Source organism: Canis lupus, chromosome 5, assembly GCF_011100685.1.
Source record: "Canis lupus familiaris isolate Mischka breed German Shepherd chromosome 5, alternate assembly UU_Cfam_GSD_1.0, whole genome shotgun sequence".
NCBI classification, from domain to species: domain Eukaryota; kingdom Metazoa; phylum Chordata; class Mammalia; order Carnivora; family Canidae; genus Canis; species Canis lupus.
Genome location: NC_049226.1, coordinates 70685863 through 70708644, shown reverse-complemented (window position 1 = coordinate 70708644; position 22782 = coordinate 70685863). Strand labels below are relative to the sequence as shown.

Genomic DNA, 22782 nt, shown 5'->3' with positions numbered 1-22782 from the left:
AGAGAGAGGCAGAGACACAGGAGGAGGGAGAAGCAGGCTCCATGCCGGGAGCCCGATGCGGGACTCGATCCCAGGACTCCAGGATCGCACCCTGGGCCAAAGGCAGGCGCTAAACCACTGAGCCACCCAGGGATCCCCTCCTTTTTTTTTTTTTTTAAAAGATTTTGTTTATTCACGAGAGACACACAGAGAGAGAGAGGCAGAGGGAGAAGCAGACTTCCCAAAAGGGAGCCCGATGCCGGACTCGATCCCGGGACTCCAGGATCATGCCCTGAGCCAAAGGCAGACGCTCAGCCCTTGAACCACCCAAGTGACCCATTGACTATGGCTTTTTATCTTGAGTGCCCACATTCATTTATTCTGTTCCCTTAGCCAATGTGAGTGAAGAAAAGAAAAATGGGACATTTTATCTTGGAGGCTCACTGAGTGTCCTGCAGGGAACAGGTTCTCAGTAGAGGCTGTGGCCTCTCCAGCATCTCGTCAAAGAGCCGTCCCCCCACCTCTCTCTGGTGGGGTGAGGAGTGTACTGAAACTGAGACGGAAACATACATTGTTGTTGGAAGGGAGGACCGGAAAGGACCGAGGGCTTCCTTCTTACAGGATTAAGAAGTGGTTCTACCAGGTCATCAGAGGACTTGCAGGATTTGCCAGCTGCTCAGGACTGCCCTGTCCGTGTGTCAGTGTCGTGAGGTCCACACGGGATTGGCGTGTGGATGACTGTCCCCTCGGCGAAAACCCTCTGATCCCCACCGTTTTTCTCATCAGCCTCTCGGGCGATAATGATCATCATCAGAGAGGATCGTCAGTGTAAAGAATGCCAGCCTGTACGAGTTGGAGGGGCCTCTTGGCTCGGCTAGGGCGTTTCAACCACAAGGAGAAAACCGCTTCTTCCCAAGCTGCTCAAGTTAGCAAGTTGGAAAGCTTTTCTTGTTTCCAGAATCCTTTGTCCCCATTCCATAGAACTGATGGAGACTCCTGCTGTTTACTAACTGTCTCTGTCTCAACTCTCTTCCCAGTTGGCTGAGAAAGCAGATTTATTCAGTGGACCAAACCAGAAGAAACAGGTAAGGATCTGTTCATGTTTTTGTGGTTTTTCTCCAGATCATCTTGGCCTCTGACATTCTTTCTTGGATCAGTGCAAGGAAGTCAGAACATGTTTTGTGGTGTGGAAAGGTCCCCGTGAAGTCTGGTTGGACCAGCGAGGTCCCAGATGCTCTGCCAAGCGCTGGGGGTTGATGGTGACAAATCCCCACTTCTCTGGGGCCTTACTTCTGTGGATTTTCAGGCCTCTCTGCAGAGACGGCTTCTCTGCCTTGGAGCCCTTGGATCTTATCCTTGAGGCTCTCACATTCGAGCACCTTCTGTGTCCGGGGAGAAAGGAGATCGCCATGTGCCTGCCCTACTTCGTGGCTGGAGAGAGGTTGACCATAAAGAAGTAACCCAGGGTGATTCATGGCAGTTAAACGGGCCAGGTAGACCTGGCCGGGGGATGTGAGAGACATGAAAACATGTAATTCAATGTACTTGTTCCTCAGAATAGTGTGATTTGGGGCCCTTCCCCGTCAGCACACATGGTGCTCTGTGCCAGACATTTTTTATAACAAACAAGGTTTGACCTTGGGACTTGGCAGTGTTATTTCCTTACTGATGAGAAATTATTTCCTTCTTGATGGACATAGAATTGCTCCTGGCCTGTTAGTATTACCGCTAATACTGGTACTTGGAGAACTTTGGGTCTGTTTGTAAGCATGTGTGAGGAGGAGGCAAACAGGATAAAGCCCTAGAGGGGGGATCCCAGCAGCGAAGTGTTTTCTGGTCTAACAGTTTGAAAGAGGTGATAGCAATTTGTATTTCTGTCTGTGGTGCAAGGGGACACCCCTTTCACCGTGCCCTGTATCACCAGACCTTTGGTGATCTGATGCGTGAAAGGCAACAGTAGGTGTTTGCTTAAATGTGTATTTATTTGAGTGAGATCGAACATTTTTTCATCGATCTTTTTTTTTTTTAAGCTATGATCCAGTTATTTTTTTAAAAAGATTTTATTTATTTATTTGACAGAGAGGGAGCACAAGCAGGGGAAGCAGCAGAGGGCGAGGGAGAAGCAGGCTTCCGTGGAGCAGGAAGCTCGACCTGGGGCTCGATCCCAGGACCCTGAGACCATGACCTGAGCCAGAGGCAGACACTGAACTGATTGAGCTGCCCCACACCCCTGCTCCAGTTATTATTAATAATGTAATGATAAAACCTGCCATTTATGGAGCACTCGGTTTGCCACACACACTGTGCTTAGCACTTAAAAATCATTGTATAATTTTCGCCTTGCACAAGACCTTTTTAAAAAATTTTTATTTTTTAATTTTTTTAAAAGATTTTATTTACTTATTCATGAGAGACCCACAGGGAGAGGCAGAGACATAGAGGGAGAAGCAGACTCCATGCAGGGAGCCCAATGTGGGACTCGATCCCAGGACCCCAGGATCACGCCCTGAGCCAAAGGCAAATGCTCAAACACTGAGCCACCCAGGTGTTCCTTAAATTTTTTTTAAATGATTTTCCTTCTGGGATGCCTGGGTGGCTTAGCGGTTGGGCATCTGCCTTCAGTTCAGGGTGTGATCCTGGGGTCCTGGAATCGAGTTCCGTGTCGGGCTCCCTGCATGGAGCCTGCTTCTCCCTCTGCCTGTGTCTCTGCCCCTCTCTCTCTCTCTCTCTCTCTCTCTGTGTGTGTGTGTGTGTGTCAAGAATAAGTAAATAAAATCTTAAAAGATTCTCCTTCTTTCTATTTGTTGAGAGATGTCGGCAGCTAAGCTCTCCAGCTGTCCCCTGGTGTCCCTTTCCACCTCTGAGGCTCCGTCACCTGGTGATCTCAGAGCTTGGGCTTGCCTTCTGGTTTCTTCCACATATGCCATCCGAGGGGCTGATGGAGAAACAGTCGCCACCAGTGGTGAAACGTTCAATAAGGTTTTTAGGTCTGCCAGAAGTGCACCGCATGTCGCCCTGTCCATCCACCCTCCCTCCCTCCTCCATGTGCCAGCGTTTGCTGCGTGCGGTCCCACGCAGCAGGCTGCACACCTGCGTTAAGGAGGTGGATCTGGGGAGGCCGCACTGCAGGACTTGGTTCACACTGGTCTCTTTCAGCCTCTGAGGTGGGACCTCCCTCATGTTTCCTTTCTGGGTGGCTTCGGGGTGATTCATTGTTGAGGTTGGCACAGGGATGCCAGAGGGAGCCCTCCCGGGCCCCCTCTCCATGCACAGGTGCTACAGGGCCGTTGATTCGGTTTGGGGGTCCGCCTCCGTCTTGTCGAGGAAGGGCAGCCTCCCTCCGGCTGTCTTGCTCAGAATGGGTTTCTGCACAGCCTTCATAGAGACCCGTCTTTCCGTTGGCTGGCCTGGAACCCTCAGCAGAGGGGAGGTCTGTTTCTGCCTCGATGCCTCCCGCTCGCCCTCCTGGGCCTTCTCCGCATGGGCAGAGGCCCCGCTGCCCTCTCATCGTGTGGAAGATCCACCTTTCCTGTGGTTCTGGGAGGCTGGGAGGGAGTTTTTCCAAAAGGAATTCTGAGCAAGGAAGGTACCAGTGAAAGAGCAACTGACTTGTGCTCCTCCCTTCCTGTCGCCCACGGCTGGTGGCTGGTGGCATTTCCTGAAGGAGGACAAAGGAGTGGCAGAGGCACAGCAAGACTCTGGCGGCAGGAGGCAGGCGGGCTCCCAGGCCTTCCTGCGGCCTGCACACCTTGTCTCCCTGTGGAGCACCTGGGGCAGAGCAGTGGCCGCTGGCCCTCCTTGAGAAATCGGCTTGCACCAGCCAGCGTGCCGAGCGTGTTGCATACTTCTAGAATGCTCGCAGGCCACTGAGCTCGGTACCCTTTGACCCGTTTCTTGAGGACACTGAGGCCAAGCGGGGTTATCTGACCTGTCTGCAGCAACCCAGCGTGCCAGGTATGGCACCAGACTGTCTTTGAGTCGATGCAAAAGGAGCCCCCACACTGTAAAACTATGGCCTGAACTTTTAACTTATTTTCATGTCGTTTGATTTAAAAGAAAGGGTTTCCAAGTCTTACCTTTTAACAGTGTTGCTGTTTTTTTTTTTTTTAAGGTTTTATTTATTTATTTATTCATGAAAGACACACAGAGAGAGGCAGAGATATAGGCAGTGGAAAAAGCAGGCTCCCTGCCAGGAGCATCATGCGCAGGACTTGATCCCTGGGCTGCAGGATCACACCCTGAGCCAAAGGCAGATGCTCAACTGCTGAGCCACCCAGGCGTCCCATAGACAGTGGTTATTGAATGAACTCAAAGCTTTTCTCTTTCAGCTTATTTGTTTATTTTTAAAGATTTTACTTATTTATTCATGAGAGAAGAGAGAGACTGGGGCAGAGACCTAGGCAGGGGGAGAAGTAGGCTCCTCACAGGAAGCCTGATGTAGGACTTGGCCTACAGGACCGTGGCCTGAGCGAAACGCAGATGCTCAACCACTGAGCCACCCGGGTGTCCCTCTTTTAGTTTATTTAATAACTGTTTCTACTCACATAGGATCTAAATAGTCTCCATTCACATGGGTGCAAATTTAATTCTGCACTACTAGAAAACTCTCAAAATGTATTCTGAGGATGTACTGTTAATATAATCTTTGTCTTAAAAGGTTAACCCCTTTACGCAGAAATACAGAGACCCCACAGCAGCGTTCCTTGTGACCACTGAGAATAATCTAGTGCCACTCAATAGAACAAACCAGCTGCGGTGGGAGGCTTGCGTATTACTGCTTGATGTTGCTTTAGTTTTTTTATAAGTTGTGTTCCTGAAAGCTAGTAAAAGGCAGAAATCTTCCCTCCCACCACTCCCCCACCCCACAGCCTGGAAGTAAAATCTATTTGATGGGTTTGATTGTGGTAACATCCACACAGCATAGAACCTACACTTGCAGCGTCCGCTTCTGTGAGAGCAAGTGCGTTCAGACTGGTGCGTCCCTCCCCGCCATCCTCTTCAGAGCGCTTTTCATCTCACACGAAACTGTCCCCTTAAACAGTCCCCCCCATTTCCTCCCTCCCCACCCTAATAACCTCTGCTCTACCTCCTGTCTCTGCGAGTGTGACAGCTCTGGGTCCTGCGTACCGGTGAAGTCAGGCTCTGTTTGTCTTTGGGGGACTGGCTTGTTACACTTAGGACCCCATCCTCACGGTTCATCCACGTGCCCGTAGCAGGTGTCAGACTTTCCCTCCTTTTTAAGGCTGCACAGTACGCCCCTGTGGGGGGGGGGCACGTGTCGTTGATCCGTCCATCTCTTGATGGACACTTGGACGGCTTCCCGCTTTGGGCTGTTGACTATTGTTGCTGTGAACCCGAGTGTGCATCGCCTGCTTTCAGTTCCTGTGTGCGTTACTCGGAAGTGGGATTGCTGAATCCACTGGTGATAGTGCTGCGTCCTCAGACCTGGGCTCTTCCGCTTCCCACGGTGGCTGCAGCCTTCAGTCCCACCCCAGGGCTCCAGGGCTCCAGGGCTCCAGGGCTCCGGCCTTCCCACTGGCTTGCCAGTGCTTGTTTTTCCCTGCCTGCCTCCCTGCCTTCCTGCCTTCCTCCCTGCCTTCCTCCCTTCTTTCCTTCCTTCCTTCCTGCCTCCTTCCCTTCTTTCCTTCCTGCCTTCCTCCCTCCCTCCTTCCCTCCTTTCCTCCCTCCCTCCCTCCCTCCCTCCCTCCCTCCCTCCCTTCCTTCCTTCCTTCCTTCCTTCCTTCCTTCCTTCCTTCCTTCCTTCCTTCCTTCCTCCCTGCCTCCTTCCTCCCTTCCTGCCTTCCCTCCCTCTCACCCTCTTTCTTTCGAATAATAATTATCTTAATGGGTATGAAGTAGTAGCTCATTTTGCTTTTGTTTTGCATCTCCCTGATTGCTAGGGATGTTGAGCATCTTTTCCCGTGCTTTTTACCATTTGCACATCTTCTCTAGAGAAATATCTGTTTGGTTCTTTGGCCCATTTTAAATTTCACCTTAACTATTTTAGACCATATTCTGCTTCCCAGGGCTGACCGTGGGCTAGGAACTAGACAACCTTTTATTTTTCATTCTTACACTCTCATTTGGCTTTTGAAAAAGCACACATAGATTAAAAAAAATGAAAGTAATTCATGTTCATTATAGAAAATTTTATTAATACTGGAAACTAGAAAAAATCTGTCTAAATGGGATATTAAATGGTAAGCACCGTTAACCCCAGCTACATCTAATTTCAGTAGATTTCCACCTTCAGTGTTTACTTCATTAAAATCTAATTACACATATGATCTTTTTTCCTCTTTTTTAATCTCTAAATTTGGGGACAGCTTTCCTGAGCAAAGTTGCAAAGATAGCACATCGAGTCCCTGAATACCCTTCCTTGCGGCTTTCTCTTGTGCTCCCCTCAGGCGTTGCTGTGGCATGTTTGTCAGGCCTGAGGAGGAACAGGTGTTAGCACAGGACTCTGAACTGAGCCTGGGACTTGATTTGGAGCTCACAGTCCCCCCCCCCCCCCATGCTTTTCCTGCTTTGAGATCTATCCCCAGACCCTCTGTCCCACTGCGCGGTTCTGTGGCTTGATCTCCCCTGAGCCAAGTCAGTGTCTCCATCTTTCCTGCTCTTGACAGTTTGAGGAATACATCCAGGCATTTTCTAGCATGTTCCTTAGTTGGGGTGGGTCTGACCTTTTTGTCATGATGAGGCTGGAGTGACGGGTAGGCTGAGGTTGCGGGTGTTTGGGAAGAATGTCGCAGAGGTGAAGGTCTTTTTCATCCCATTGTCACATCGAGTGGTGCGTGTTCTCTGCGGGGCTCGTCAGTGGCCATGTAACCCTTGATCACCTGGCCAAGGTAGTATCGGGAGATTTCTCCTTTGTAAAGTCACCATCCCCATTATTTGGGAATAAGTTGCTGAATCCAGCCCATTCTGGAGGGGAGGATTAAACTGTTTTCACAACATGTTAAACAGTAAGAATGTCTATACTTCCTGCGACTCTTCAGGAATGTGATGTCAGTGACTGCAAGAGCAACCAACCAAGGTGGGCAGAGCACCTAGGTTGCTCAGATGGGTAGGTGGCTGCCTTTGGCTTAGGTGGTGATCCCAGGGTGCTGGGATCGAGCCCTGGGTTGGGCTCCCTGCGGGGAGTCTGCTTCTTCCTCTTTCTCTGCTTGCTCCTCTTCCTGCTTGTGCACTTGCTTGCTCTGTCTCCCTCTCTCTGTCAAATAAATAAAATCTTTAAAAAAAAAAAAAAAAAAAAAAGAGGGATGCCTGAGTGGCTCAGTGGTTGAGCGTCTGCCTTCATCTCAGGTCGTGATCGCAGGGTCCCAGGATCAAGTCCCGCATCAGGCTCAATGCAGAGTGCTTGCTTCTCCCTCTGCCTGTGTCTCTGCCTCTCTCTCTGTGTGTCTCATGAATGAATAAATAAATTCTTAAAAAAAAGAAAGAAAGAAAGAAAGAAAGAAATCAACGGGAAGTTGATATTTGGTTCAAAAAGTTGTCTTTTGTTTGTCATTTAACTTATGTCTAATTTTTCCCTATGTTCAGGTCACCAATGTGACCCTCATGAGAAGCATTTTTGGGGTCACTGTAAGATTCTTGGCCCTGTGCCATGACTCCATGGTCCCCTATTGAGCAGACATGCTTGGCTTTCCCTGAGTCTTACCTTCCTGCTGCTGCTCGTGTTGATGGGGGCTCCTTGAAGTCAAGGGTTTGGCTGGTTTGGTCTTTCTAGTGTTCGTCGGATGAAAGAAAGTTCTCATTATGTCATTCCTAGACATAACATGGAATGTTCTGGGAAGCGTGGGTGGCTCAGCAGTTGAGCATCTGCCTTTGGCTCAGGGTGTGATCCCGGGGTTGTGGGATCGAGTCCCACATCAGGCTCCCTGTGAGGAGCCTGCTTCTCCCTCTGCCTATGTCTCTGCCTTTCTCTGTCTCTCATGAATAAATAAATAATATCCTTAAAAAAATACATGGAATGTTCTAGCTTTGGAAGCTTTCCTTATGACATTTCCAGGCCTGGGGAGACTGAGTCAGAGGTGTCAGTGCTTTAACAATAACTCATGGCTTTTTAGAGATCACTCCCCCTCCCCAGTCTTGAGCCTTTAGAGTTTAGTTATCTGTTATCTAAGTATTAGGTTCTGGTTCTGCAGTTGATGCAAAAGGTGAGCATTTCTGTAATCCAAATACTCCTTGATAAAGCCCCATCCCATCCCCTGAACATTCTGTGAGGGTCCCTGGAATTGTGTTACCTGGTGTGAGGCTCACGGGGGCTGAGTCCCGTGGAGGCACAAGAGCCTGTAGGGCTCATAGCAGTTTGTCTTGCTGTCTCCAGATTTTTTACCTCCCTCTGCTTTTTGCCGCTGAGCATATAACATGGGATTTGCAGAGGCTGAAGCTGGGTGGGGCAGAGGGAAGACTGTTGGGTCTTCAGGAGGCAGAAGGGGCAGCGGTTGCAGGTGGAAGGCAGGTGCGCGGGTCCAGGTCTCTCCTTCAGCAGGAATGCACGTAGGTATCATGCAGCTCATGCTGTGGCCCTAGAACATTGGGACCGCCTGGGGGGCTTTGGCCTTAGGCGTGTACTGTCTCCTCTGCAGAGTTTCTGCTTCACAAGGTTTGGCCTGGAGCTCAGGAATCTGCATTTCTACCAAATTCCCAGCTGAGGTTGGTGTTGCTGGTCCAGGGACTCTACTTAGAGAAGCAAGCTTCCAGAGCTGCTCTGTCCTATATGGTGGCCCCTGGCTCTTTGTGGCTATTTAAATTAATGAAAATTAAATAAAAATTTTAGCTCCTGGGTCATGTTAGCCACATTTCACCTGCTCAGTAGCTGCATGTGGCTAGTAGCTACCACATTGGATAGCCCAGATCTAGAATATTTCCATCATTGTCAAAAGTTCTTTTGGGCAGTGGTGAGATTTGAATCTCCGCTTTAACACTTACTAGTTCTGTGAGTTTGGGTAAGTTCCTTAATTTCTCTGTGCCTCAGTGCCTCTACTCTGTAAGAGAGGGCTAACAGTTGTTGCCTCCCTGGGTTGGGGTGAGGTCACAGTGGGTTGGTGTGTGAGAATGCTTAGATGCCCGGCTTCTGGTGAGTATTGACAAAGGCGTATGACTGTCTGTACAGCTGAGAAGCCGGGGGTGGTGGAGGTGTGGGTCCAGCCTTTGGGTGGCAGGTAAGTTTCCTGGGGCTGCCAGGAAACTTACCCCGGTGGCATGGCAAAGGCTTCTGGGGCGTGATGCTGTGGGAGCTGGGATGGTGCCAGGCTGACAGGGGGAGGTGCCACGACTGTGGAGTGATGCCTGCCACAGCGGAGGCAGGGGCTTTTTGTGGCCCTTGGCAGGGATTGTTTCTTGCCTTCCCTCTGCAGAAGAATTGCCCTGGTTCCGAACCCATGGTCACAGGCTGAGCCTGCAGGAACCACAATCTGAGATGGGGATTGGGGGTTTGTGTGCGGGAAGTCTCCTGGGGAGGGCGTGGGGAATGGACACCCGTGGGTAGTAGCAGGAGTTGGGCTGCTGTGGGTCACAGCCACGGCCTGCAGAGCCGTCCTCTGTTGAGGTCCCGGGAGGGCTGCAGTCATTGGATGCTGGATGCAGCCTTGCCGAGGCACTCTCTTCATCTGATGATGGCAAGTTCCAAACGGGGAGAGGGGAGTAGTGGGGGGCTGCTGGATTCTTCCCCTCCAGCAGCTGGGGAGTTACCGAGCCTGTCCTGGCTCAGGGTCAGGCAGTGCAGCACAGATCACAGGTCTGGGGAAGGAGGGAATGAGGAAGGAGCTTGGGGGGCAGGGAGGTGAGGGGAGTGGCAAGGTCCTGGCACAGGAGCCTAAGGAAGCTCTGGGTCCCCACCTTTACCTGGCAGCTCAGTCGCTCTGCTATAAGGTAGGACTTTTGGAGCAGATGGATTCGGGTGCCCCATTGCTCAGAGTCTTTTGGCCCCAGATCTTGTGTTTGCTCTACTGGCTCCCAGTGCCCCTGTCTCTATACCTGGATGTGGGGAGGTTTCTTGACCCTGTTTCTGCCTGGAGGTTCTGGATTCCCGAGGGGACTCTGACTTCCTCCTTGGTCCTGGATGAGCCCTGCAGGGCCACCAGCTTGGCCAGACCCTCTCCTTGCCCTGTCTTGTGGTGCTAGGCCCTGCTGTTCTTCTCCCTTCATCCGGTCCTGGCCAGGTTCTTCTTGGGCACCCTGGGGGCTGGGTCAGAAAGGGGGTCTCAGCCAGCCTGCTTGACTCTCTGGCTGGCCAGCCCCACTCGAAGGTGTTGCTCTCAGCCTTTCTGGGAAAACCCTTGTTGCTGCCCCTGAAGCAGTCGGGGGTAGGGAAGCATCTGGCAGGTATAGGTGTCTGATGTTAGGGAGGCTGTTAGACTAGAGGTAAAAAGGCTGGAGGTGGGGACACAGGGATGGCCATGAGCTCCACTCAGTTGTCTCCAGAGGCAGTTGCTCAGCGTAATGTGCTGCCTTCTTCTGTAATGTGCTGCCTTCTTCTGGATGTGCTGGCAGAAGCTGAGTTGACAGGGTGGAGGAAACTGGGCCATTTTCTGCCCACATCCTGGGCAGGCTTCCTTCCTTGGCCATGCACACCCCTGTCCAGACTGACGGCTGCAGAACACAGAGCAGTTTTCTCTGACCACACCAATGGCACCCCAAGACCACTCTCTCTTGCTCTAGTAGACACTCAGCTCTATAGCCACAGGGGTCTAGATCCTGCGCCCTTGACCGACCACCCCGACCCCACACCTCTCCACACTGTTCATGCTATTCCTGGAGAGGCGGGAAAATGCAGTGGTTGGTTACAGGTGGACTTCCCTGGAGTCCCTGTTCCACGTCCTAGCCCCAGACCTCTCTGAGCCTGTGTCCTCCCCGGGAATGTGGAGATGGTGACGGTACCCACCTCATGCGGTTGTTAGAACATGGAAGGCATGTCTGTGTCTGTCCCCTGGAGCAGTGCCTGGCATTGTATATATGCTGTTAAAGTTCCACTGCTACTGTTGGTAACTGGTGCTACTATGGGTATTTCTTTTGCTCTGAATGTGCTCTCTCCTTCTTCTTTCCTCTGCACCTGAACTTACTACCTGGCCTAGGTGAAAATCACGCAGGAAGATTTCTGTGATGTGGTCCATGTGACTATACCTTTTGGGATTTGATTCAAATCTGGGCTCTGCTGTCACCCAGCCCTTGACCTTGAGCAGACCCCTCTCCCGTTGCCTGTTCAAACCCCAAGGGTGGGTAATGCTTCCTGTGTGTGTGTGTGGGTCAGATGGAGTGAGGGCTTAGGTAACATTATTGCCTGGATGACCCGCAGGGCAGCCTGGCACATAGTAGGGGCTTGTATAGGGTTGGCTCCTTCCCCTTCCCCTCTGGCCTTTGGTGAGTCGCTCCCCTTGGTTTGAAGTCCCTGGACATCTCCTATCCACAGAGGTTATGTGGCCTCCTGCCACCATGTTCTGCTCACACTGTGAATCTCTTATGTGACCTGAGTCCTTGGCCCTCCCTGAAGGGTAGAGACCAGCCTTGTGTGACCCACCTGGAATCTAGGGTCTCTTGTCCCCAGTCCCTCTACCCATAGAGGGTGCTCCGGAGGACAGGGTGAATGTAGCCCAGCCCTCCACGGTTGAAGCGGCTAGAGCTGAGGTTTCCCTCTTTTGCAGCATCAGCCTCCGAGAGTTGAAGACCATCTTACCCCTGGTCAACTTTAAGGTGAACAGTGCCAAGTTCCTCAAAGATAAGTTTGTGGTAAGTGTCGTAGCTTCTTGGCATGGCGATTTTGCGAACCGAGGGTCACTTAGCCTTTGAGCCCCATTGAAGGGTGCCTGGGAGAGCCCAGACATCTGTCCAGTTCATAGTCCTAGGTGAGGACGTCATCCACGCCATCCATGCAGTCCTAGGTGAGAACCACGAGTGCGGTCTTTCCCTTCACTCACTGTCCCACAGCCTGCTGTCCTTCAAGTAACATGAACAAATTTGTTTCTTTTGGAAAATATTATGAAAGGTTCCCTAGGTAAGGTTGTCAAGAGCATGGTATTCTGTATCCAGTCCTCATAATATAGCTGTCAGAGTGGGCTCCTCTCTGGCTTTCCCCCAACTTCCTACCCAGCCCTCCTTCTACTCATCATTGAGTTTGTATGTGGTCTGCTGTAATTACGCTGTTGGGAGGTAAAGTGGGTAAAGTCACCCCGAGGGTGATGGCGTAGGGTAGGGCAAGTGGGGCCTTCCTGAATGGTGTAAGGATGGAGATGATGCCTAGGCACCCCCCCGACTGGTGCTCAGAGAGATCCTGAATCTTGTCAGGAAGCCAGTGATGCTCCATCTCCCTAGCTCCAGTTGTGGGACTCACATGACCTTGCCACTTGCTTGCTGGCAGCCCCGGTCATAGGCTTCCTCAAGCCAAGAAAGGGCATTCATATTTGTGCCAGTGAGTTCTTGGAAGAGTTCACCCACTTTGTGGCTACCAAGCCATCTTTTGACTTGCCTAGAGCATTCCAACTATTCCAGGAAGGCAGAAACAGAGACAGTGGGAAGCGTTACCATTGATCACCACATCTTGGAATCTTGTTCTTTATCAGGGCTTCCCTGAGCTGGCAATATGTAGATGTTACTGGTTTGGTTTGGAGGAAGTCCTAGGGAGGGGGGGTGGGGGGTGGTTTTTATTTTACAGATGAAGAAACTGAGGATCTGAATGGGATCAGGTAAATCGTCCAAAGCCATTAAGCAATTCAGAGGACAAGCCTTGACTGGGGTTGAACTCTAACTCCAAAGGCTTGGTTAATTTTCCCATGCTTTTAGAATGCCCTGTCTGCCCAGACCTTATTACACTAGGTCTAGATTTGGAAGTGTCTTCTGCCCCCAGAGGGAAGAGTTCTGCATCACAGCTCTTGGAATTCTGGCTGAGTTGCTTCCATTTAGGGGGTTCAAGGGCAGGATCTTACCTGGTGGGGCCCTTGGTGGGTGTGTTCTCCAGGCAGGTAAATTAGGAAACCCGTGAACAGTTTGGGCTCAGAGGAATGTGAGTTTGGTTTTGACCAGAGCTGTGGAAGAGCCATTCCACCTGGTAACAGTGAGGCGGCATTCTGGTGGGGGACGTAAGAGATCGCATGGTCACTTTTTTTTTTTTGTCTTTAATTTACAGGAAATTGGTGCACACAAAGATGAGCTCAGCTTTGAGCAGTTCCACCTGTTCTATAAAAAACTTATGTTTGAGCAGCAAAAGTCGGTAAGACAATTCTTGAGCAAATTATCAGTGTTTCTGTTTCTGTTTCCCCTGTGCCTCAAAGTCTGGTGTGTCCCTAAGAAACCCATGAGACCCATTGAGTGTCCCCTCTCAGCAAGGAAAGACACAGTGGGAATGACCGTGACGTCCTCGTTTCATCGTTAGATTGGTAGACGCGCGAGAGAGCTGTGGGGGAAATGGAAGGAACGTGAGAAGTCTGGAATTAAATTCAGCCTATGAAAGTAAAACAAGTTCAGTTAATTTGGTTGCACTATCTCCTCATGGAAGGAAATTTATCAAATCATTAAGGGTAACCATCTCTGGGTTGAGGGATTATGTGTGTGATCTTTTTTAAAATGCTTTTATTCAATATTTATGAGAATATTTTTTATTAAGATAATATGCCATTTTAAAATTAAATTAAGATGTGCATACATTTTGACCTGACGGTGGCATTTTGGGAACTCTATTTGAGAGAAATGAGGGCATGGGGACCTTAGAATTTATTACCAGATTGTTTGTTGCAGCGTTACTTATTCTGGCAAAATACCTGGAAACCATCTGCCTGCCTCTCAGTAGAGGAATAGCTGAGTGAAATTATGGTCCATCCATACCATGCAACATTATGCAGCTGATTAAGAAGCCTGACTGAGTCTCTCTGTTTGTTGATCTGGAGGGATGTTCATGATATTTTGTGAGCAAAGCTGGCAGCAGATTCACCCGAGGAACTAAGTCTGATGAAAAAACAAAACCAGAACCAAAACCAGGATATAATAATCCTCCTCCATATGTCTCTGTGTGTTTTTATGAACAGGGAAGAAGTATGGAAGGATACACACTTCGCATTTAATGCTGATCTTGTCTGTGTATTGAAGGGGTTTGGGAAGATGGGCAGCAGAGATAACTGCATTTTTCTTTGCACACCTCAGTTTTTTTTGACTTGTTCCAAAGAGCACATTACTCGCGCGCACACACACACACACACAAAGTCCCATAAAGCATAAAGCTTAAACAAAGGGGTTCAGTGCAGTGTATGGAGCGCAGTGCCTGGAGGGTGGCGCATGCCCCACAAACAAGAGGCTCTGTTATCAAAAGAGGGCTTTGCAGGTAGCAAAACTGGGTCTAGAGCAGAGCTGCAGAGCAGAGAGGATGTGGGACTTGGAGCCAGAGATCTGGTTTCTCCAACTAGCTATGTGATCTGAGGCTCTCAGCCTCAGTCTTCTCATCTGTGCAATGGGGTTGGGGATTCCAGCCCCACCAGGCTCTTGGGACAACTGAATGAGGGCTTGGGATGGGAGGAAGTCAAGAGTGCAGGCATTTTCAGTGATAAGCATATGAAAGTCACTAGAAGGGGAGGGGGGTGCCTGGCTGGCTCAATTGGTAGAGCATACGACTTTTGATCTTAGGGTTGGGAGTTCAAGCCCCACATTGGGTATAGTGCCTACTTATTAAAAAAAAAAATACAACAAAGTCGCTAGAAGACACTTAGTAATTGCTTTTTGCATGCAGTCCTGCAGGTGGGCACAGGATGAGGTTTCTTGATAGGTGACCACTGGCTGTAGGATTTTAGATGTATCTGAGGCAAAGACATGGGAGCAGCATCTCCAGTGTGCCTAGATTGGGGGAAAAATACATGATTTTTTAGAGTAAAACATTCCACTGCATTGTATTAATTTTCACATATTAGTTCTTGGTTTGCCAAATAGAGTACAGGGGATTGAAAGACCTGGATTTCAGCCCCAGCTTGACCTTGGCTGACCACAAGTGATTTTGGGAAAAGCCATCTTTTCCCCCTTCATTCAGCTGGCTCTGTAAAATGAAGATATTAAATCAGGTCATTGGTTATAAAACATTTTAAATTATGTAACCATCCACTCCTTTTTTATATGAAAACTTAATAAAAAAACTGCTGCATAAAAGCTGATCAAAACAGCTTTTTAGGTTAAAATCTGTAAGTTTTATTTGTAATCAGTTCTTGAGAACAATGAAAATGTCTGATGACAATGTACCAGTGGAATCCAGAATAATGACAATTGGTGTCTTATGCAATTGACCAGGATTGAGAAAACCTTGATTCACTCAAGATAAGTAGTTGCAAATAACAGTTTTTATAATCAGTTGCCTTGAAATTTCAGGATGCTGTCTCATCAGACAGATGGCAGGCAAAGCTTGAGAATAAGGTTTGCACTAAAGCTAATTCATCTGCCAGCATAGGTTAACCCATTGATGGGCTGTTTGCATGATAAAATTCCACCTAAGACTTATTTCAACCTCTACTTTCTTTATGGTTCTTTTTGAGGCTAACGTGTGTGTTTGAGAGGGAGGAGGTGGAGGAAAAATTTGAGTCCGATTTCTGCAGAATCGCTGAATCCTCTGGGGGTAATTTAGATTGCCCAGTTTTGGAGGGGAAAAAACATCTGTTCCAGAGGCTCCTTCTCTTGGCCAGAACCCATTCAGCCTGCATTCTATTAGACTTGGCCTAATGGTTTAAATGTTTTTCAAATGAATTGCCTACATTTAAAACTTAAGAGATTTCATGTTAACATCTAGATTTTTCTGCTGCTTCTGAAAAAAAATTGACATGTGGCTATATATGGGTCCTGAGTTCCCCATGAGGACATCTGAGTAGGAAGGAAGCAAGCATTCTCTGGCTTGCCCAGCTCCCACCTACCCCGACCCGGCCCCCCCCCCCCCCCCCCAGCTTTCTCTACTAATTTATGTTGCCTGCCACACCCCAAAGGCTTTTGATCTCCAGCACTGGAGGGTGTAACTGACTTGTAATTTGAATAACAAAGCCCCAAGCTCTATAGATAGTGGCCAGTTTGAGAAACCTCACTACTCTTGTGTAGGTAAATGCCCCTCCCCTTCTGTCAGCATATAATTTGCTTCTTGAGCTCCTTGTTGGCAGTACAGAGCACAGAAAAGCAAGAGCTGTGTGCTCTGAGAGGCTCAGCTGGATTTCTTAGGCTCCTTTGGGGAGACAGGGCTCCCCCTGGTGATGGACAATTCCCCCTCACCCCCCAGACTAGAACCAGGAGTGGGTTCCTGCTCATCAGTAGCTATGGATTTCCAACTTGAGGTAGTTAGCTGCACCTGCTTATGTTTCCACAGCCAAGCCTCAAAGCTTCTAAAAGTTTTGCAGCAGCAGGAAGACAAATTTAATTCCATGTGTGTCCCTGATGATAAGCCTCTAGCTAGGCTGTACTAACAATATTACGAATAGAGATCATAGCAAATGTTTCCTAAGTGTGAACTATAATATACGCTGGGGCTGGGTGCTGTGCTGAGTGTTGTCCATGCATTTAGTTCTCCTCACAATTGTGTGAGAGGCACCAGTATTATTCCCATTTTACAGATGAAGAACCTGAAGCTCAGAGAGCTTACTTGCTAGAGGTTATACAGCTCAAAAGCTGCAGAGCTAGGATTTGAGTTCCCTTTTGCCCAACTTCAGTGCCCAGCCACTGATACTTGCTTTTAATTCTGAAAACATTTGTATCAAGGGACATTTCAAACATACAGAAGCAGAGGCTATAGTGTAGCAAACCCCACGTACCCATCAGCTAGTTTCACCAATGATCCACTCATGGGACTTCTTTTTCATCTTGCTTTAATCCACTTTCCTCTGCTCATGTAATTTTGAAGCAAACCCAGCATTGTATTATTTCTCCCTCGAATGCTTTAATGCTCAGCTTCATAACTGTTCCTCCGCTACCTCCCCACCAAATATAGGAAGGCCTGCCTTGGTTAGTGGCGCCTGGGCAGGAGGCACTTACAGGCCCTGATCATCCGCAAGGATGGCTCGCTAATTTCCTTCTTGCTCTTGGTCCAGGACTTGAGTTTCACCCCTGTGGGATGCGGTGGTCAGGTAGCAGTTTATTCATCTGCTTATACCCCCTGTCTTTTCATACCATCTATTCTCTGTACCCTCCGGTAGATTCCTTTGGAAATGTGTTACGGTTCTGTATTAGCTGCATTGCAGCATCACCACGATGTGCATTGTTCTTTCAGCTTTTGGGGCTTGGGCATTCTGGCATGAGTTGGCTCGATTATCTGCTTTAGGGTCTCATAGGAGTTTAGCCTGAGGCTGTGGTCTCATCTTGAGGCTCAAGTGGGAAAAGATCTGCTTCCAAGCTCATGAGGTTGTGGAAGATGCAGTTCCCTGCAGGTGTGGGACTGAGGGTTCAGTTTCTTGCTGGCCAGAGGCTACCCACAGCTCCTAGATGCTGCTGCCCACAGCTCCATAATGGATGGGACTCCCCTACATAGGTGCTGGCTTCCTCAAAGGTGGCAAGACAGGTGCTCAGTCGTGTATAGCATCATCATGTAGTCATAGACACATGATCATGTACATCCCATTACTTTTGCAAGTTGGCAGGGACCATGCAGGAGTGTGAATACTGGGAGGACATCCTGGGGCCGTGTTAAAAGTCTGTCCACCAAGGGTTCCCATGAACCCAACATCCACAGTTGCTCTCCAGCAGCTCACAAATAATAATCAGCTCTCAAAGGTATCTAGTGTGATTCAAAGAACAAGTGCCTTTCCAACCCTGCAAGGTACCAGAAGGCAAACACACAGCCTTCCACCATCCATCGCCATCCCCCGGGATCTAAATGTAGGCGTCTTCAATGCTTCTTGGCCTATTAAAAGAGAAAATAGCTGTAATTTTTTTGAAGGTGGCACTAATCTTGCTTTCACATTACTCGTAGCTGACAACGGTATTAAGTTCCCAGATGCTCAGTCTTATCAGTTACATAGGGTTGATGGTATCCATCCTCCAGGCTAATTGAGAGGATGAAAAAGGCTCATCGAGAGCAGTCACCCAGTAGCTGGCCCCCCAGGACAGCTTGTCCTTTCATGAGCCAGAATCTCCTCTGGAGGAAGTGAGTACAGCTGGCTGTGGTCTTCTGCTCCCTGTCCTGCCTCAAAAGGACCATCTTGGTCAGGGTCAATGGGTTTCCCAGAGGGTCCTTTGGTACCTCACTGACCAGGCAACACTTGATTGGAAATTCATTTCTGATGTTTGAATAAGTTGCATTATCATCAAAATAACACATAGTTATAACAGAGAAGTAGGAAGTGCGTACAAATAAAAAGATAATTGAAATGTCTTCAAACCTTCTATAGTTATATATTTAGTAGAAAGATTAATATTTACTCTTCGAGATTTTTTACATGGGTGCAAGCATATGTGAAGTGAGTCACATTCTGTGATGATATTGTGGCTGAGGGTTCCAGGGAATAGCGCACATTATTCTAATGGGCGTGAGGAGGGTAGGAGGGGGAGAAGCATCCAAAGTGCAAAAATCAGCCATGGAATCTCTGGTTGGCTTTTTCTGTCATTTTCCCTTTGGCCCCCTGGCACCAAATGGCTCATGTAACCCACTAAGCAGAGTGTGTAAGGTATATTACACTATGGAGGGTGTGCTTCCCTCCACCCCTCTGTGGGGAGACTCATTCCCTGACCTCAGATTGACCTCGACACCTCTGGCCCTTGCTCTTGTGGTCTCCATCCTTTGGCACAGCCCCTTTTTTTGTCTCCAGGGAATCAAAAGTCCGAGGTGACTTGTAGCCTTTAGTTCTATTTATCCATTATTTTAGGCACTCATTCAACAAATGTTTGAGCCAGGAGGGCACAGTGGTTAACAAAACAGACATCTCCCCTCACCTCATTGATCTTTTGCTGGGGCCAGAGGGGACATTACCTGTAGCCACACATCCTGGTTTGGTAGACTCTGACCACATAACCCTGCACAGTAATGATAGAATAACTTAATTGCTGTCTCTCCACTATGTGCCTATAGCATCTAGAATGTTCTTCTCTCATTGCTAGGTTGTCATTATTTGCTTTGTGGGCATTTGCACGTACTGTGCAGGCCAGTGGAGAAGTGCCAAAATAGACCAGGATTGAAATGCAGGCTCTATGACGTTCTAGATGTGTCACCTCGGAACAACTGCTGGTCGTCTCAGAGCCTGTTTCTTGTATCTGACTGGGGTTTGTTTCAGTGCCTTCCTGATGGGATGGGGAGCTGGGGTTGAGGCTGCCCTGCATCAGCTCCCAACAAGCCTTGTTTGTTCCCCAGTGTTGCCACTACAGACTCCAGCTAAGCAGGTTCTGTCTCTTGCAGTCGGGGTGTGAGCAGTGCTGATGCCCCCTGACGTCTCCAGGGAGAATCTGTTCCTTGCCTCTCTCCCCACTTCTGGTATTTGCTAGCCATCCTGGGTACTCCTTGCTCTGTAGACACATCGCTCCCATCTCTGTCACTGGTCATCATGTGGCCACCTAGTCCTGGCCTGTGCCAGCTCCAGATGTCTCCTTTATAAGGACGACTCATAGCATTAGGGCCTGCCCTAATCCAGGAGAACCTTGCCTTCACTGGATCATATCTGCAAAGACCCTATTTCCAAATAAAGTCACATTCACAGGTGGGGAGGGAGGGGATGGGGCTTGCACAGATCTTTTGGGGGCCACATTTGTAGCCATCACACATGCTGTAACCTCTTCCATTGATAGAGTGCCCTCCCTGACACATTTTCCCTTTTGGAACGCTGCCCTATTTCTCTGCCCCGTGAAGGAACCTGCTCCAGGAGCCCCATCAGAATCGCTGTCTGAGAGAGATTCCCCAATCTCTCTCTCCGCTCCTGAGCCTGTCCCAGCCATGTATCCAAGCCTCCCACCCCATGGCAGTTCATCCTGTCATATCACCGGGGACCTCCACATTGTGAAAGCCGCTGGTCGGTCCTCTGGCCTTTATCGTGCCCACTGGGTGGCATGGATCACAGTTGGTCACTCTCTCCTGGATGTTGTCACTTGGCTTTGGGATACTACGCTGTCTTCGCTGTCCTCTTACCTCGCTATCCACGGGTTCACAACATCTTTGGCTGGGTCTTTGATTTCTTGGTGTCTGAAGGTTGGTGATTGTCAGGCAGGGCCAGTGCTTAGCCAGATTCTCCCATCTAACTGCCAGGTTGCCTTGCATCTCACACTGGAATGTCCAGAAGGGACCTTGTGATGCTCTTCCCTCCCACTGCAGTGGACACGTGACTGGCTTCTCTGTTGGATGGACCCAGAAATCTTCTTGCCTTCTGTCTTCCATTCCCCAGAACCCCCATCCCCCCACCTGCCCTATTGCGCTGCATCATTAAATTTTGCTTCTGCTTATGCAAGTGGAGAGCCTCAGGTTGGTAATACTTGCCTTTTTTGCTTTCAATCCTTCTGCCCCTCTCTGGACCCTGAGGGGCTGATTCCCACAAGTACATTCCCAGGTGCCTCTGCCAGCAGGTTCAGCAAATGGGGTGACCAGGATGGAGATACAGGATACAAGAGGGGAAACTGGGTGTTTCTTTTCCCCACGTTTTCTGGCTCTGGAAGTGTCTCTGCAGTAGGAGCTCTTCCTTTGTCCCAGCTGTCCACCTGGCTGAAATGGGGTGGGGCACTTTTTTGTGCTTCATTGAAAAGAAGTAAAGGAACTGACTGGCTTTAGGGTCTAGCAGAGTGGGTAATTGAGGATAAGTCCCAGACCAGGTTTTCTGCAGGTATAAGGAAACCAGTCTCTGGGTTTGGTTTGGAAGGGATCTGGCCTTAAATACTAGGTTGATCTAGTGATCTAAGTGCCAAGTAAGTCCAAATAACAAAGAGCATGCACTGCCCCAAATTCTCTTTTTTTTTTTTTTTTTAAGTAAAGAAATAGCTATGCTATAAATTACACGTAAATAGAAGGAAGTACTTCTGAGTTTTCCTCAAAGAGTGGCTCTTAACCTTTTTGGGTGACCTATTTCTTTGAGATGCTGATTAAAGCTGTAGATCATCTTTCCAGAAAAAAAAAAAAACAAACACATATATGCACAGACTTACACAGATCTCCTGATGCTTCCGCAGGGGCCTGTAGATACCTTTTGCAGAATGTTGGTTTTCCACGTGTCATTCTGGACTCCAAGTAGCTTGGCAAGCAGACTGGGGAGTCCAGAGCAGGAGTGGTATTTATATCACTAGCATTTGTAACGTGCCAGTGGCTGCATTTCCATTTGTGCTCTGAACTTTTCAAATGCTTATCCAATCGCAGTCTCATTAAAGACCACTAAAGTAATGCTACCTCCCCAGAAGCAGACACAAGGTATGAGTGAATGTGTGCGTGCACATGCATGTATAAGGTGCTCGCAGTGCATTGGTGTCAGCAGAAGCTGGGGGGAAAGTCACGCCAGGCTCCCTGGTGGAAGAGCGCTCCATCGTTACAGCAATAGTCACAACATCAGCAGGCTGCAAAGAGCAGGACCAAAGCTGTCCAGTAGTTCTTTTATTCTCTTGAGTTTGAAGATGAAAAGTTAGCTCACTGAAGTAGTACAGATCTGAAATGTAGCAGGGAGGGTGTGGAAAAGGTTCTGCGTTTTCTGCTGGGGGCTCTGGGCAGGACCGTTGCTGGGAAAGCAGTTTGATCAATCTATCAAAGTTAATATGCACACCCCATACCCGTCCAGGTGCTTTCCTAAGAATCTACCCCTTGGAACTATCTGTGCAGCAGGACAAAAATAGACACGTACGTGGAGATTCTTTGTAATACTGAGCCTAATGGCAGAAAATCAGTAATGTACACAGTATGGAATACAATGTGGGTTTTCCAAGTAGTGAGGCAGGACTGTATGGGGTTTGCAGAATAATAAGTAAAGCCTAAAATCAACAGCTAAAAGTTTGGAGACATGGATGTAATTATAAGATGTAATTAAATGAATATCCATCAAACACATTCTAGAAGGAAACCTACCAAATTATTAAGATTGATTGCTTCTCAGGAATAAGACTAAAGAGGAGGTGGGGAAGACTTCTACCTTTTTTGTAGAAGGGGGTGAGGAAGACTTTTCTACTTCCTACGTTTCTGCCATATTTGAATATTTATAAATCATACCAGTTGCAATTTTCTAATAAACTGTCCATTTGAATTGTCTTGACTTGTCCAATGTTCTTATTTTTTATGTGTTTTTCTTCTATTTTCTATTTCAGATTCTTGATGAATTCAAAAAAGATTCTTCCGTGTTCATCTTGGGGTGAGGCACCTCTTCTGGGGTATTATTCAGGGTGGCTGTGCAGAGCAGTGCCTATGTGGGTCCTTCCAGTTGGGCCAGCTGCCTGCCTCCAGGAGGGCCACCTCTGTGGGAAGCCACAGTGGCAAGGGGCAATGATCTCCACAGGGGCAAGGTCTCCCACTGGGGAATTGGCTTTCCTGAGCCAGTGGCATGGATAAACATGAACAGCAACAGGGTGTGTGGTGTGGTGGGAGGGTGGCCCAGAAGGTTCTGTAGAGAAGCCTATATGCTTTAGGACCTGCTTTTCCAGAAAGGAGTTTGGGAACTTCCTGGTTAAGCAGGTTTAAGTGAATTAAAATGAGTTGAAGCATATTAAAGTGCTTCATGCAGTGTGTGAGGTGGCAAAGAGCTTATAAATAGTGATAACGGTATTATTACAGTGTAAGTGCTGCAGGACTTGTTAGAACCTTTACTATTCTTTTTTTTTTTTTTTTTTTAAGATTTATTTATTTATTATTTTAAAGAGAGTGCAAGTGAGCCAGAGGAGGGGTAGAGGGAGAGGGAGAAAGTGAATCTCAAGCAG

The 22782-nt window shown here is 48.5% G+C and overlaps 1 protein-coding gene across 6 annotated transcripts in view; it reads left to right on the top strand.

Annotated features, from left to right (window-relative positions):
* PLCG2 (phospholipase C gamma 2) overlaps window positions 1-22782 on the top strand; it is a 174056-nt gene that overhangs the window by 85091 nt on the left and 66183 nt on the right. For all 6 annotated transcript variants that reach the window (XM_038538196.1, XM_038538197.1, XM_038538193.1 and 3 more), the window contains 4 exons: window positions 1017-1064; window positions 11625-11709; window positions 13103-13186; window positions 22177-22220. In XM_038538196.1, the coding sequence (XP_038394124.1) occupies window positions 1017-1064; window positions 11625-11709; window positions 13103-13186; window positions 22177-22220 (261 nt within the window). The remainder of the gene's footprint in view (window positions 1-1016; window positions 1065-11624; window positions 11710-13102; window positions 13187-22176; window positions 22221-22782) is intronic.